Source organism: Camelus ferus, chromosome 1, assembly GCF_009834535.1.
Source record: "Camelus ferus isolate YT-003-E chromosome 1, BCGSAC_Cfer_1.0, whole genome shotgun sequence".
Classification (NCBI taxonomy): domain Eukaryota; kingdom Metazoa; phylum Chordata; class Mammalia; order Artiodactyla; family Camelidae; genus Camelus; species Camelus ferus.
In genome coordinates, this window is record NC_045696.1 from 121,071,899 (window position 1) to 121,085,877 (window position 13,979).

The 13,979-nt window shown below is 50.9% G+C and overlaps 2 protein-coding genes across 2 annotated transcripts in view; both read left to right on the forward strand.

Moving 5' to 3' along the window:
• Window positions 1-5,835, forward strand: part of NEK11 (NIMA related kinase 11) — a 203,285-nt gene extending 197,450 nt beyond the window's left edge. The window contains 1 exon segment of the mRNA XM_032489468.1: window positions 2,925-5,835. Coding sequence (XP_032345359.1) covers window positions 2,925-3,126 — 202 coding nt within the window. The 3' untranslated portion in view covers window positions 3,127-5,835.
• A 6,248-nt stretch (window positions 5,836-12,083) lies between these two features.
• Window positions 12,084-13,712, forward strand: NUDT16 (nudix hydrolase 16). The gene is made up of 3 exons (XM_032489499.1): window positions 12,084-12,277; window positions 12,381-12,650; window positions 13,389-13,712. The coding sequence occupies exons 1-3, from the start codon at window positions 12,140-12,142 to the stop codon at window positions 13,566-13,568; spliced, it is 588 nt and encodes a 195-aa protein (XP_032345390.1). The 5' UTR covers window positions 12,084-12,139; the 3' UTR covers window positions 13,569-13,712.
• The last annotated feature ends 267 nt before the right edge of the window (window positions 13,713-13,979 follow it).

The following is a 13,979-nucleotide window of genomic DNA, read 5'->3' on the forward strand; positions in this document are numbered from 1 at the left end:
TAAGTATGGTGGAGGAGGATAGAGAAGGGTTATGGAGTCAAGGACGTGGAGTCAATTCCAGAGGCAGCGCAGTGCTGGTGAGGTCACAGGCATGGTCATGGGAACTGGCAACTGAGGGGCGTAAAGAAAATGACCATTGGAAATGAGACAGTCCAAAATGTGAGTGACCAGGGATACTGAAGTCACGAGGATAGGAGGATGCCTGGGACGTGGGACCTGGAGGAAGGAGGGCAGGCAGCTTGCTGAAGTCGGCAGCGACTCGGGGAGCGACCGGGTTTGGGAAACGTCAGCCAAGGAAAGCTTGGGCTTCTGGGAGTGGCCGAGGTGACTGGGGATGTGAGTGAGGATCCTGGGATCAGACCTGCTAATCTCCTGCCAGACGTGGGAAACCTACACAGGCTGGAGCTGTGGGGCCCCTGGGCCGCCAGTCACTTGAGGTTCCAAGACCTGTGTTTGAGTTCAGGTTCCATCAAACACAGGCTGTGTGAGTCTGTGAAAGTCAGCCTCCTTATTCTCGTCTGTGAAATGGAGGTGAATGTTCAATGTCTTACCTAGTTCACAAGGGTCCTTTGAGATAATGAATGTAAAAGCATTTTGCAAGCTCTAGACTAACAGAAGAATGCTTGTTCAAATTTAAAATGCACGTGTCTTACATGATAATTACAAGCCTCTAAACGAATGCAGGATCAATTACTTTTTTTTTATCTGCCGCAATACCTAACCCAGGCCCCTGTTCTAGGGATTCAGGGTTGAATAGCGCTGAACAACAAAAGCTTATAAAATGAATGGGAGTCCACGATTAGTGCCTTCAGTGTTATTGTCAGCATTACATGCTTTAAAAATTCTGGGGGAGAAAAAAAAAAACCAACCTCTGATTTTTCTTTTCACCGGATCTGTTGAAATGAAGACTAAAGAAGCATTTCTTCAATGTTAAAGTTATAAAACTATTTACACTCTGCCTTTGGTATCCCTGGGTTCTGCATCCGTGAATTCAATTAAGCAGGGATCAAAATATTTGGAAAAAAAAATTCCAGAAAGTTCCAAAAAGCAAAACTTGAATTTGCTGCAAACCAGCAACAGCTTATGTACCATTTACATTGTATTTACAACAATTTACATAGTATTTACACTGTATTAGGTATTATAAGTAACCTCTCTGAGAAGGTTATGTGCAGACACTGTGCCATTTTACAGCAGGGACTTGAGCATCCTTGGGTTTTGGTATCTGTGGCTCCTGGAACCAACCCCCTGCAGTTACCGAGGGACGATTATATACACACTGACCTAGTCCATTCTCACAAAATATTTTATTTTCTGATCAATACGTAAACAGAAAAGTTCGTGAATCATAAGGACGTATAAGGGATTTCACAGGGTGGACACACCCTGTAATTAGCCCCATTTGTAGAAGTTTGATGCCAGAAAATATTCCTTGAAACGAAAAAGCTATGTTGCAAAAGTCCATACAGTGTTATTGTGAAAAAAGCGAAGTATCTGATGGAGGAATGATCAGGTCAGTGTGGGCACGTGGGTTCTGTGGACAGTGTGGAGCTGTTAGCAGTTTTGAACTGGGGAACAAAACTCAGAGACCTCAAATGCCCTTGTGTCAGGCAGGTGGACAAAATATGAGAAGCCACCTGGTGTGAAATGATGGGGTCGGGGTGAGCGAAGGGGAGGAAAGATTGGAGGGTGCAGAGTGTAGGCCCGGCCCGAAGACTTCCACATTCAAGTGTTAAAAATACCAGTAAAACCAGGGGGAGGGCACTGCTCAGGGGTCGAGGGCTGCTCAGCATGCACGAGGTCCTGGGTTCAATCCCCAGCACCTCCTTGAAAAATAAACTAAGCCTAATTACCTAGCCCCCCAAAAAGTTTAATTTAAATAAAAACCAATAAAATGGTAGAAAATGGAATATGGTGCTGATCCAACAAAGCGTGTCCTGGGCCAGTTTTCACCCATCAGCCTTCAGTTTGTGGCCCTGACTGAGATCGGGGGAAACAGGCAAAATCAACCTGCCAGGTGTGTCCATATGACTGTAACACTCCCAGATGTGACCACACGCGGACCAGGACTGGGGGAGCTCAGAAACGAGCGCTGGCCTTGGGGGAACCCGGCCAGGTTACGCTACCCTCCTAAGCCTCAGCTTCTGCCTCCCTCTGTGAAACAGGGGATTTAAAACACGCCTCCCCCCACCCCCGGCCCGCTCCCAGCACTGCTGTGAAGGTCAGGTGGGTGTGCGTCGCAGACCTCTCCCTCTCCCCACCTCAGCCTCTCCCTCCTCATTGTCGCTTCACTGTTCTCATCATTGTGCCTTCTGATTTCACATCCCAACCATTCTCTTCCCTGTTTACCCGACTCCAGCCACACTAGCCTTCTGGATGCTTCTCCCACGTGTTTGAGCCTCAAGGTCCCCTCTCCTCCATCCCACCCCCCCCCCCATACTGGCCTCACTTCCTGTGCGTCTCTGCTCCAAGACACCTCCTTGGAGAAGGTGGCCTGGCCCCTCACCTGCCTCTCTCCCACCCTAGGTCACTGTCCTTCTTCACACTCAGCACCACCTGTGTTCTTCTGTGTGCATTTTGTTACGTATCTGTTTATTGTCCACTCCAGGAGGCACCGAGCTCCGTGAAGGCGGGAATCTGCCTGGCTTGTTTAATGCTGTGATCACAGTTCCCAGAAGGGTAACTGGCATGTAACAAACATTCAAGAAGTATTGGTAGAATATAGCTGAGTGTCCAAGCTCTTGTTTTTTCCCTAAACCCCAGGGTTACAGTACTACTTGTGTAATAATTTCAAAGAGCAGTTGTCCCTCAGTATCTGCAGTTTCCTGGACCCCAGACTCAAGCATCTGCAGACCCGGAGGCCAGTGGTACACCTTCTCGCAGGTGACGGCGGTCTGTAACTGTCCTTGGTCTTTGTCGGGCAGGTCGGCGGTGCAGAAGCTGGGGGCAGACGCGTTTGAGGAGGTCTACAGCTACCTCAAGAGCGCCAGGCAGCAGAAAGCCAGCGAGGCAGAGGTCCGGGCAGCTCTGGAAAAAGTGGTGCCCCGCGCCAGCGACTGTTTCGAGGTTGACCAGCTCCTCTACTTTGAGAAGCTGATCGCGATGGGAGAAGGGGCCCATCACTAAGCAACCGTCAGAAACACGCAGCTTCAAGTGGACAGATGCCCCTGGAAACCCATCCGCCCGTAAGCTGGGCTCTGTTCTGGAAAGTGGGTGCAGAGCTGCCCTCGCTGCCTCCCATCCTTGTCAAGAGGAGTGTCTGCATCCGTCTGGGAGCAGGGAGCGCGCCCCCTGCACTGGGAGGGTGGGCCAGTTCGCGCTGCCTGGTCTACCCTCTGAGAGAAGCCTACAGACAGAGTCTCCCTGAGAAGCACTCCCACACGCGTGCCCTTGGGCTTCCGGGGGGGTGGACACCCTGACCTGGGCCTGGGAGAAGCCTCCTGCTCTGCACCATTTCCACATGGAGGACAGAGCAGCTGTTTCTTAATTACTTTCAGCTCAAAATAATCCTTATGCCAATGTGGCAGGTTTGGGGGTGGCATATTCCAGCCCCTGCAAGACAGGTGCAGAGTGCAGACCTCTCGTCCTTCTGGATTTGTGCTGTCCACCGTCCCAGGATTCACAGAAAAGAAAGTTAGGAAGAAATACCATCTTGGATCACATATCCGTCTTATAAAAGACACCATTCCTGTTTACTTTCCAGTCAGTTCCCTGGGAGCAGCCACGAGGTTTTTAAAATGAGATGGATGAGAAGGAACTTCCTTTCTGATTTATCATTTTACTACTGGGAGAATGCCTTCTCCCTCAGCCACACTCAGTGTGGGTGCTGATCACCAATCAGACTGCCAGGCGGTGAGTGGAAATCAACTGAGGACTTGGAGCCAGGAAGGGGGGCTTGTGGTGAATCAGTCACAGGTGTGAGGGGATAAGAACCCTGCTACCTGGCTGCTTTGTCAAAAATAGAGCTATTTCACGAATGCTGACTGACCTTTCTGCTCTCTATTATGCAGAGGAGGTGCCGCCAGCCACTGTGGGTGGCGCAGAGATAAGGCACACAGAGTTAATTACTTACTGCATCTGGGGCTGAGGCTGGAGCTCCAGGTCTGTTCTAGAGGCTGGGGGTGAAGGAGGCAGACGGGGTCCAGAGGAGCTGGGGGGTTGGGGGCAGCCCGTCCTCTTTCACGGTGACAGGGTAACTCATGTGTGCTAAGTGCCGTGTCACAGGGGAGTGCAGCCAGGAGCGAAATGAAAAAGGAGGCGGAGAAGGGGTGTGTGAGAGAGAGGGACAGAGACAGAGACAGAGGGACAGAGACAGACAGAGGGACAGAGAGAGACAGACAGACAGAGGGACAGAACAGAAGGACAGAGAGAGATAGACAGACAGGACGGGGAGAGGGGTGGGGTGGACACACAGGAGAGAGTATTTCAAACGTTCCACCACAACCTGTGTAAGAAAGCAGGCTGAACTCACCTCCAGCTGGCTTGGATTCCAGAGCCACTCTGGCCGTTTACCGAGTGACCCAGGGCCAGGTGTCTCCTCCAAGTCCTGGTTTCCTGCCTGTGTCTGAGGACAGTTGTAAAGGACAAGCAAGGTCATGCTATATGTTGAGTCACAAGAAACTGCCAATGAGGTTCAGCGTCACACGCGGACATGCTATAACGATGTAGGACGCTCTCAACTTTGGAAGAAGAAGAGTAACTTTATCACCCCATTGTCAGAGGCTCCCTCTGAAGGCTTCCTTCTGCTGCTGAGATTCTACCGCAGAGCCGCTCCAGGCAACACGCAGACTCCTGGCCAGAAGCAAACTTTAGTTTGTGGTTGTTTATTATGCAGATTAGTGTGGTGGTAAACCGCCCAATACACCTTCCTCCTCCTGCCGTCCCTCCCTTAACACCTCATCAAATCCTTAGGCTTCAGTCTTTTAGCATTGACTTTTACAAATTTGGGGGTAAAGTTTACATCTGATTAAATGACTCTGTGGCTTCTCAAAAACAAACAAACAAACAAACAAAAAAACCCAAAACCAAAAACCCTTTTCCAAAATGGATCAGATGAGCCATGAACCCCATCTTACTTGGCTGTCAGCACGCCTCCAGCAGTGCTTCACAGAAGCACAGAGCCTACTAACACCACCCCTTCTCAGACACCACCTAATTCTTCTGTAGATTTTAGTTCACCATGTATGGAGGCCCCGTCCAGGACCAAGTAGAAAGCTTAGGCACAAAGTTTTGAATGATAAGAATTCGCCAGGTAATGGAAACCACCTAAGTGTCGACAGGTGAACGTGTAAAGGAAATGTGATGTGTTTACATTCACATGCAGTGGAATATTATTCAGCCTGAAAAAAGGACACCCTGCCATTTGCAACAACATGGATCAACCTGGAGGACACTATGCTAAGTGAAATAAGTCAGACACAGAAAGACAAATCCTGCCTGATCACATGCATGAAATCTAAAACAGTTGAACTCAAAAGCATAGAGTAGAGTGGTGGTTGCAGCAGCCAGGGGGGCAGTGGGAGGGCTGGGGAGATGGTGGTCAAAGAGACAATGTTTCAGTTACACAGAATGAGTAGGTTCTGGTGAACTCGTGCAACATAGTAACTATAGTTAATAAATCTGTATCAATGTACACTTGAAATTTGCTAAGAAAGTAAATCTTAAGTGTTCTCAACACACATACACAAAATAGGAATTCTGTGGGGTGATGAATACATTCACTAGCTTGATTGCCATAATCACTTCACTATGTATATGTTGTACCCCTGAAACAGCTACGGTTTTTTCACTTGTCAATTACAGCTCAGTAAAGCAGGCAGGGGGGAAATTCAGGCACAGGAGAGGGGACAGAGATCTCGCAGGCATGAAGAACACAAAGATGGGAGGAGACCCAGCCTTGTGGGTTCTGGGGATGTGACATCTTTGTGGGCTGGTGGTTCATAAAGTGTGAGGGCACCCTTGTCAGGTTTGAGAGGGAGGCGTGGGCCCGGCCTCCACAATGGCCCCAGGGTCCTCACCTCTGATAGGTGCCCCACTCAGTCGCACTGCAGTGGGTGGCCTGTGTGATCAGGACGTTACATACGTGCACGTGGTGTATGACTTCTGACACCAGGTCACAAAGACATGGATCCGCCTTGCTCTGTCTTGGCTCCCTCACTCTGAGGGAGGCCGGCCCCTGGGTCATGAGGATGCCAGGCCACCATGCGGAGAGATCTCTGGGGCAGAAACAGGCTTCTGCCAACGGCCGTGACCGTGAGCCGCCCGGGAAGCACAGTGTCCAGCCCTCGTCCAGCCTCATTTGACCGCAGCTCTGGCTGATACCTGGACTGAAACCTCCAGAGCCAGAAACACCCAGGAAGCCATTCCTTAATCCCTGACCCTCAGACATGGGGAAAGATGGTGTTTGTTGTTGTTAAGTCACTGCATTTTACAGTATGTTTCAGCAACAGGTCACCAGTACAGCAGGCCAGGTTCAGACTGAGCTGTGGAGTCTTCTCCGCTGAATCCCCTAGAAGTGGCCCCGTGAAGGCAGCGTGACTTTGAGCTGTCACAGGAGACTGTGTGGAGGGCACGTTTAAAGAGGCTGAGATGAGGCCAGGCAGGGGGCAGTCAGGAGGTTAGTCTGGGGAGCAGTGGTGGAACCGGACCAGCACCTGATGAGCGAGGAGACCACGAGAGGGAGCTGACCGGTGGGCGCAGGCGGGGTGCCTGGGAGGCTCCTGGTGGCTGGGAAAGGGGGGTGGGCAGCAGGCATCCGCAAAGCCAGTCTCAGCACAGGAGATGCAGGTGTCGGGGGCGGGGTGGGCTGGGAGAGGAGCATGGAGCTCAGTCCTCGCTGTGCTGGTTCGAGGCATCTGTGGGGCACCCCGGGGAGAAGCCCAGGGGTGCGGCTGGGGGTGTCTGAACAGTTCTGTCCTCCTAGTGACGTGGACCCACCCACTGAGCTCCAGACCACAGAGCCCAGACCTGCAAACCACCAAGAAGAGGGCTGGCTTCTGTAGGAAGCCACCTCCTTCAAGGCTGTGGATGTGACTTCAGGTATGTGACTGCCTGACAAATAATAATAAAACAGCAGCATGTAGCCCTTCCCTACTTCTTTTTGGATCCACCCCGGGGGCTCTCTCAGGCAGCGCTCCCTCTTCTGGTGGTGCCCCTGCCCCACATCAATACTCTTCAAAATCAGCGGTCCTTAACCCTGGCTCTGCATTTGAAACACCTGGGAAACTTCCTGAGGATCAAGTGGAAGGATTTAAATTCCCTGGCAGATGGGAGATGCTGGTGGCAGTCTTCCTTCTGCCTAAAAAGTGAGCCCAGACCCTCGTCTCTCTCTCCCTCTCCTGGACCAGAAGGGATCCTGTCTATGAAAGGGTTTTGTGAAATGCAAAGCTTGATTCAAATGTAAATTATAACCTTTACCTTTACCTTCGTGAGAAGTCAAAGATCTTTTTATTTTTAACTTTTTTACTATGAAAGACATCAAACTGTATTAAAGTAAAGAGAATAATATAATAAGCTCTCGTTAGGGAACCATCACTTAGCTTCAGAAATGTTAAGTTTGCAGCGAATCTTGTTTTATTTATACTCTCACCCATTGCCCCTCACTGGATTATTTTTATATCACTCATAAATATTTCAGCATGCATCTCTAAAAGATAAAGAATCTTTTTTTTTAAAAAGCCACAGTACTATTATCACACTTTAAAATGATCAATAATTTCTATATATCAAATATCTGATCAATATTCACATTTCCCCAACTGTCTTAATTTTTCTGTTTCATCAGATTAGGATCCAAATAAAGCCCAGTCGCATCACTAGATGTCTCCTCAATCTCTTAGTGTAGATTCTGCCTCCTTTTTCCCCTTGTAATGCATTTATTGAAGAAACCAGGTCATTCGTCCTTGAAAGTTTCTTTCAGTCTAGATTTTACTGATTGCACCATCCTGATATATATTTTTTAAAATAAACTATCTTTTATAAGTTTTAGATTTACAGAAAGTTTGTGAAGGTAGCACCGAGATCCCAGACAGCTCACCCAGTCTTCATCAAGGGTGCGCACGCCACCATCAGGACTTAGCACCTCGATGCCGACCCGGTCACCTGGCTAAGGCCATGCTGGTCAGGTTCCTCCATAGTTAAGAAGTCCTCCGCCCCCCGCACCAGCTTCTTTGGAAGGACGTCCCTGTTCCCAGCCCACACGGAAGAAGTGCAGTTGCACTTCACCCCTTGAGGGCAGAGTAGCTACACCAGGTCTTTTGAGCACTTCTGCAAGGGAAATCTGCCTTCTCCACAATCCGAGTGCTTGCCTGTGATTTACGTCAGGACAGACAAAGATATTATTTCATACTTTGGGTTGTAATCCAGTGCTGCTCCATTTCCTTGCTCGGTTGTCCCAGCTGTGGCCGCAAGGAGCTCTTTTAGTTGGCCGCTGTGTCCCTGTCCCTTCAATGTCGAATTACTCCCATTCACATGTTGTTGTTGTTGTTGTTGTCCTTTTCATCACTGATTGATTGATTGATTTCTGGCACACTTCCTTATTCTCTGGCATCACAAGATGCCCCAGCCTCACCACGTGTCCACCATGTCTGTTCCCAGGGCTGGAATCAGCCATTCTTTCAAGGTTCCTCTTGGTTCCTTTTATTGGGAAACGGTAACAGAAATCAAGATCTGGGCCCTGGGCGTGCTTGCTGCTTCTGGAGAGTCATTGCTTCCAGGCCCGCCCAGCTGACAGAGCAAGGAAATGTGTATGTACACTAACTGTTGAATAGACACGTGTCCAAATTGTGTCTACACGTAACCATCTGTATCTAAGCTAAACACACATTCTTACTGACATCTCCAGCTCTAATCGACTACCACACGGATCCTTCTCACTTCTTCCTGATGTTTGAAAAAGATGTTCTTTTGGATCCTCATAATATGGTGGTTAGATCCAGATTCAGATTCAGCTTTTTGGCAAGAATATTTCATAGGAGGTGGTATGTCCTTCCATCATTTTGTGATGTGAGCAGCTATTGATGATCATTTCCAAGGATCTATTACTTCTTTAAAGTTTAAAAAAGAGTAAATTTTTGATTGGCTCCATCTTTCTTCTCTAAATAACTGGATTCCTCTACATAAAGAGAAACCTCACCTCATCAACTATTTCTACCCTGAGGTAGAGCCAATATAAGCGGGATAAGTGCTTAATTCTTTTCCTCAGTATCTTATAAACAATGAATATGTTCTCGCATCCCCTGAGGCTGACCCCTGAGCTATTTTTGGCTTTGAGCTTGGGTGGCTCTGGAGGCACCTGGCCCTCTCTACCTCTGTACTATCAGCCCTTGACTCCTCCGCCGTCTGCCTCCGGAGGGTGAGGCAGGGGAGGTGAGGGGGAGAGGCTGGCTCCCCTGGCAGAAGCAGAGAGCAATTTGGAAAGGGAGGCAAGGTTGGGGGAGTCTCGGGGACTTCATTCATTCATCCTGAAAAAGCTCTGGTCTCCAAAATCATCTTCTTGTGGAGCTGTTGCCATGGTTGCATAGTGTTTCATGGTGCCTTAGAAATCACTGAGTCCATCTTTTAAGAGCCTCCTCTAGCTCACAGCGAAAAAAAATGTGACAATGAATATATGTGTATTCATGTATAACTGAAAAATTGTGCTCTACACTGGAATTTGACACAACATTGTAAAATGACTATAACTCAATAAAAAAAATGCTTAAAAAAAAAAAAAAAAAAAAGAGCCTCCTCAAGCAACCTTAGAAGAAAAATACGACACCTGAAGTTCTGGAAAAGGCTCGCTTGACCCTAAATCCTTCAAGGAAGCCCATCCAGGAGAGAAACCAAGTCACCGTTGGAGGGTTAGGGGTAAGGGTCAGGGCACCGGTTCTCAGCCCTGGTTCCCTGTTAGTGTCACCTGAAACACGTTTTAAACCACCTGCACGTCAGCGTCACCTCGGAGACGCTGATTTGAGTGGTCTGGGGTGGAACCCTTCTGGAATCGGCAAGTCTTTCTTTCACTTATTTTTTCATTTTTATTGAGGTATAGTGGATGAGGTATAGTTAATATTACATAAATTACAGGTGTACATATAGTGATTCACAATTTTTAAAAGTGATACTCCATTTATAGTTACTATAAAATATTGGCTATTTCCCGTGTTGTACAATACATCCTTGTAGCTCATTTTATACCTAATATTTTATACCTCTTAATCCCCTACTCCTATGTTGCCCCCGCCTCAACTGGTAACCACTAGTTTGTTGCCTGTATCTGAGTCTGCTTCGTTTCTGTTATATTCACTAGCTTGTTGTGTATTTTAGATTCCACATATAGGTGATATCATATGGTATTTTTTTTATTTGTCTTACTTCACTTAAAATGATAATATCCAGGTCCATCCATGTTGCAGCAAAAGGCAAAATTTCATTCATTTTTATGGCTGAGTAGTATCCTAGTGTGTGTGTGTGTGTGTGTGTGTGTGTGTGTTTACCCAATATATACCACACCAATATATACCACATCTTCTTTATCCAGTCATCTGTGGATGGACACTTAAGTTGCTTCCATATCTTGGCTATTGTAAATAGTGCTGCTGTGAACATTGGGGTGCATGCATCTTTTCAAATTAGTGTTTTTATTTTTTTTTTTTTCGGATATATACCTAGGAGTAGAACTCCTGGGTCATATGGTAGTTCTATTTTAGGTTTTTGAGAAATCTCCATACTGTATTCCACAGTGGCTGCACCAATTTACATTCTGGAATTGGCAGTTTTTATGAGCTTTTTGCAAGGTGATTCTAATGTTTAACTAGGGCCATTTCCAAGCCCCCTAGAACTCAAAGAGGGTGATGAGTTGTGTGACACCTACAGTCTTACCACCTCAGTCCAGTTGTCTGACCTTAGTAGCTGCCTTCTCTGCCACGTTATTCAGAAGACTCAGCCAGGAAGGATGAGGCCGGGGATGTCTCACACTCCCCTCAGGATGCTGGCCTGGTGAATGTGGCTCAGGTCCAACCAGCGGGTCTTTAACATAAGACACAACACTCTGCCCCACCCTGGGCTCCAAGGACCTCTGCCTGGCACTGTCCTAACAGCTTTCAACCTCTTACTGTCACAGCTTGGGGCACTGTCCACTTAATAGGTCTGAGAGTAGACATGAGCCTGTATGCGGGCAGGTTCTTGGGCTCTTTCTCACTCAGAGGCTGGGACTCTAAGCCCAACCCCTCTCAAGGAGCTGCCGCCGCCTCCTTTCCGTGTGTGTAAATAATATTGACCCTTGATGCAGAGCCAGCCTGCGCAGAGTGCAGGCCTGCGAAGAGGTGGGGAGGCCTGGGATGAGGGTTCCCCATCCCTGTTCCTCAGCTCCAGGCCCTGCGAAGACCAGTCCTCCCCACCTTCCTCCACGGCTCACTGGTCTGAGTGCGTGCGGGTAAGGTCTAGGAAGCGTTGGGCCTTCCACCTCCGACCTTTCCACAGTCTCCGTTCTGTGCGCGCAGGGTTTCACCCACCGCTCTTTCCCTGCATCCTGGCCATCCTGTCCGCCGCCCACCACATCACCACCCCAATTCCTAGCTAGAACTAACTTACCACGAACCCCTCCTATAACCCTCGTCCCCAAAAGAGACAAGCCGCTCACCCCGCCCGGAAACTCTGGCCTCATCCGGGCTCGAGTCTCCCCGGGGGCTCGGGTCCACCCAGGCCAACCGGACAGCGCTCCCAGGACGCCCCACACTCCCTGGCCCTCCGGGCTCCCAGGAGTCGTCCCTATTACATAGTTAAATTCGGCCTCCGTCACAGTCCCCAAGCCGCCTGGGAGGTCCTGCTGGAGCCAGGCTGTGACGTCAGCACTATCACCCGCCTCCCTCCGCGTCCAGGACGCCGGCCCCGCCCCTGGCCCGAGGCCCAGCAGCTGAGAGTGTCCTGCTTCCCGGGTGCCCCGCCGCCCTCGACTGCCCCGCCGCAGGCCCCGCCCTGATTGGCTGCCGCGAGCCCCGCCCCTCCCCAACTCGCCTCGGTTCCGCCCCCGGCCCTGCAAGGATTGGTCCTGGCCGTCCAGCCCCGCCCCGGGCCCTGCAGGGATTGGTCCAGCTCGGATTGGTCCAGGGTGAGGCCGGTCCGTCCTTTCCACCTGGGCTTCCGAGACGGTGGAGTGTCGGGCATGGCCGGGGTCCGCAGGCTGGAGCTGGCGGAAGCCCTGCAGCTGGGGCCGGGCTGGCGGCACGCGTGCCACGCGCTGCTCTACGCGCCGGACCCCGGGCTGCTCTTCGGCCGCATCCCGCTGCGCTACGCCGTGCTGGTGAGCAGGGGGCGCGCCCGGCTCCCGCAGGCCCTAGCCCTGCGGCCGCCCCGGGGTGCACCGCCTCGGGCGCCCCCGGCATCCCCGCTTCCCTCTCCCGCAGATGCAGATGCGCTTTGACGGGCGTTTGGGCTTCCCCGGCGGCTTCGTGAACTTGCAGGACGGCAGCCTGGAGGACGGGCTGAACCGCGAGCTGGACGAGGAGCTGGGCGAGGCCGCGGCCGCCTTCCGCGTGGAGCGCGCTGACTACCGCAGCTCGCACGCCGGGTCCCGGCCGCGCATCGTGGCGCATTTCTACGCCAAGCGCCTGACCCTGGAGCAGCTGACCGCTGTGGAGATGGCCGCGCCGCGGGCCCGGGACCATGGGCTGGAGGTGGGGCCAGCCCGGGACCACGCCCCTACATCCTCCCTCAATTTCCTGGTGTAGTTGAGGTCCTGGTCTTTCATTTGAGCGACTCATGACAGCCTACCTGGTCTCCCTGCAAAGACCTCAATCCTTTGCCCTGTTTACAGGCCTCTACAGCTTCTTTCTAGAGCACATCTCTCCAAGTCACTCTTTCTTCTCTGTCCTCCTTGATAATGGCAGGCCCCTGTTTTTCTTGGGTAGGAGATGTGGCCTGATACTTTGTGGGAAAGCCTTGGCACTTAGGCTAGGAGAGTAGGGGACAGATTGTGTGTGGCAGTCGTTCTCAAACTTTGGCCGTTCCAAGAAGTATCTGGGAGACTTATCAAAACGGTGATTACTGGCCCCAGTCCCAGAATTGTTGGCTTAGTAGTGGAGAGAGAGGACCTGAGAATTAGCATTTTTCAGAAGTTTCTAAATGGTGTTGATATGGCTAGTCTGGGTATCACATTTTGAGAACTACTGGTGCATCCCAGAGGCGGGAACCACCAAAGATTTAGTGATGTAGGAGGGTCAGCGTTCATGGAGCTGGATAGCATGACCTGGGTCACTTGTCTGCAAAGACCTGGGCCCAGTAGGCTCCACAGAGGTGTGCGTCCTCAGGCCTGGTTCTGCTGGACCATAAGTGGTGAGGCCTCTGGTCGAGAAGGATCTGGTTGGGACGAGCTCCCTGAGTTCCCAGAGCCTCCTGCCTCCTTCCTTTCCCAGGTGCTGGGCCTGGTGCGGGTGCCCCTGTATACCCTGCGGGATGGCGTGGGAGGCCTGCCTGCCTTCCTGGAGAATACCTTCATTGGAAACGCACGGGAGCAGCTGCTGGAAGCCCTTCAGAATCTGGGACTGCTGGAACCTGGCTCTGTCGCAGGCCTTAAGATCTCAGCTCCTCCCTAGCGGCAGCTCCCCGTGGACCCGTGGATACCGAGATCAGGGCCTTTCTCCTGGGGAGGGAGGGAGGGAGGAGAAAGGGAATGTTTTCTTTCCTGGGCCTGATAGATCCTAACAGATTAAATGAGAAGTATGTGCAATATGTTCTGAACACAGGGCCCCACGGCGACTTCAGGCACCGGGGGCAAAACTCCACAGCGCATCCCAGGCAGGGCCCTAGCGGGTTCTCAGAGCCTACCTCCTCCATGAACATTGGCGCACACACAGCTGGTGGCCTCCAGCCATGCAGCGATCTGGGCCCACACACAAGCTGATGCCCCACCTTCCATGTTCAGTTCAGCTGGGAAGTCGCACGTGTGGGGCGTAGCTTGTCCCTGCACCCACCATACCTGTCTTCATGGGGGAGAGCTTCTGAAT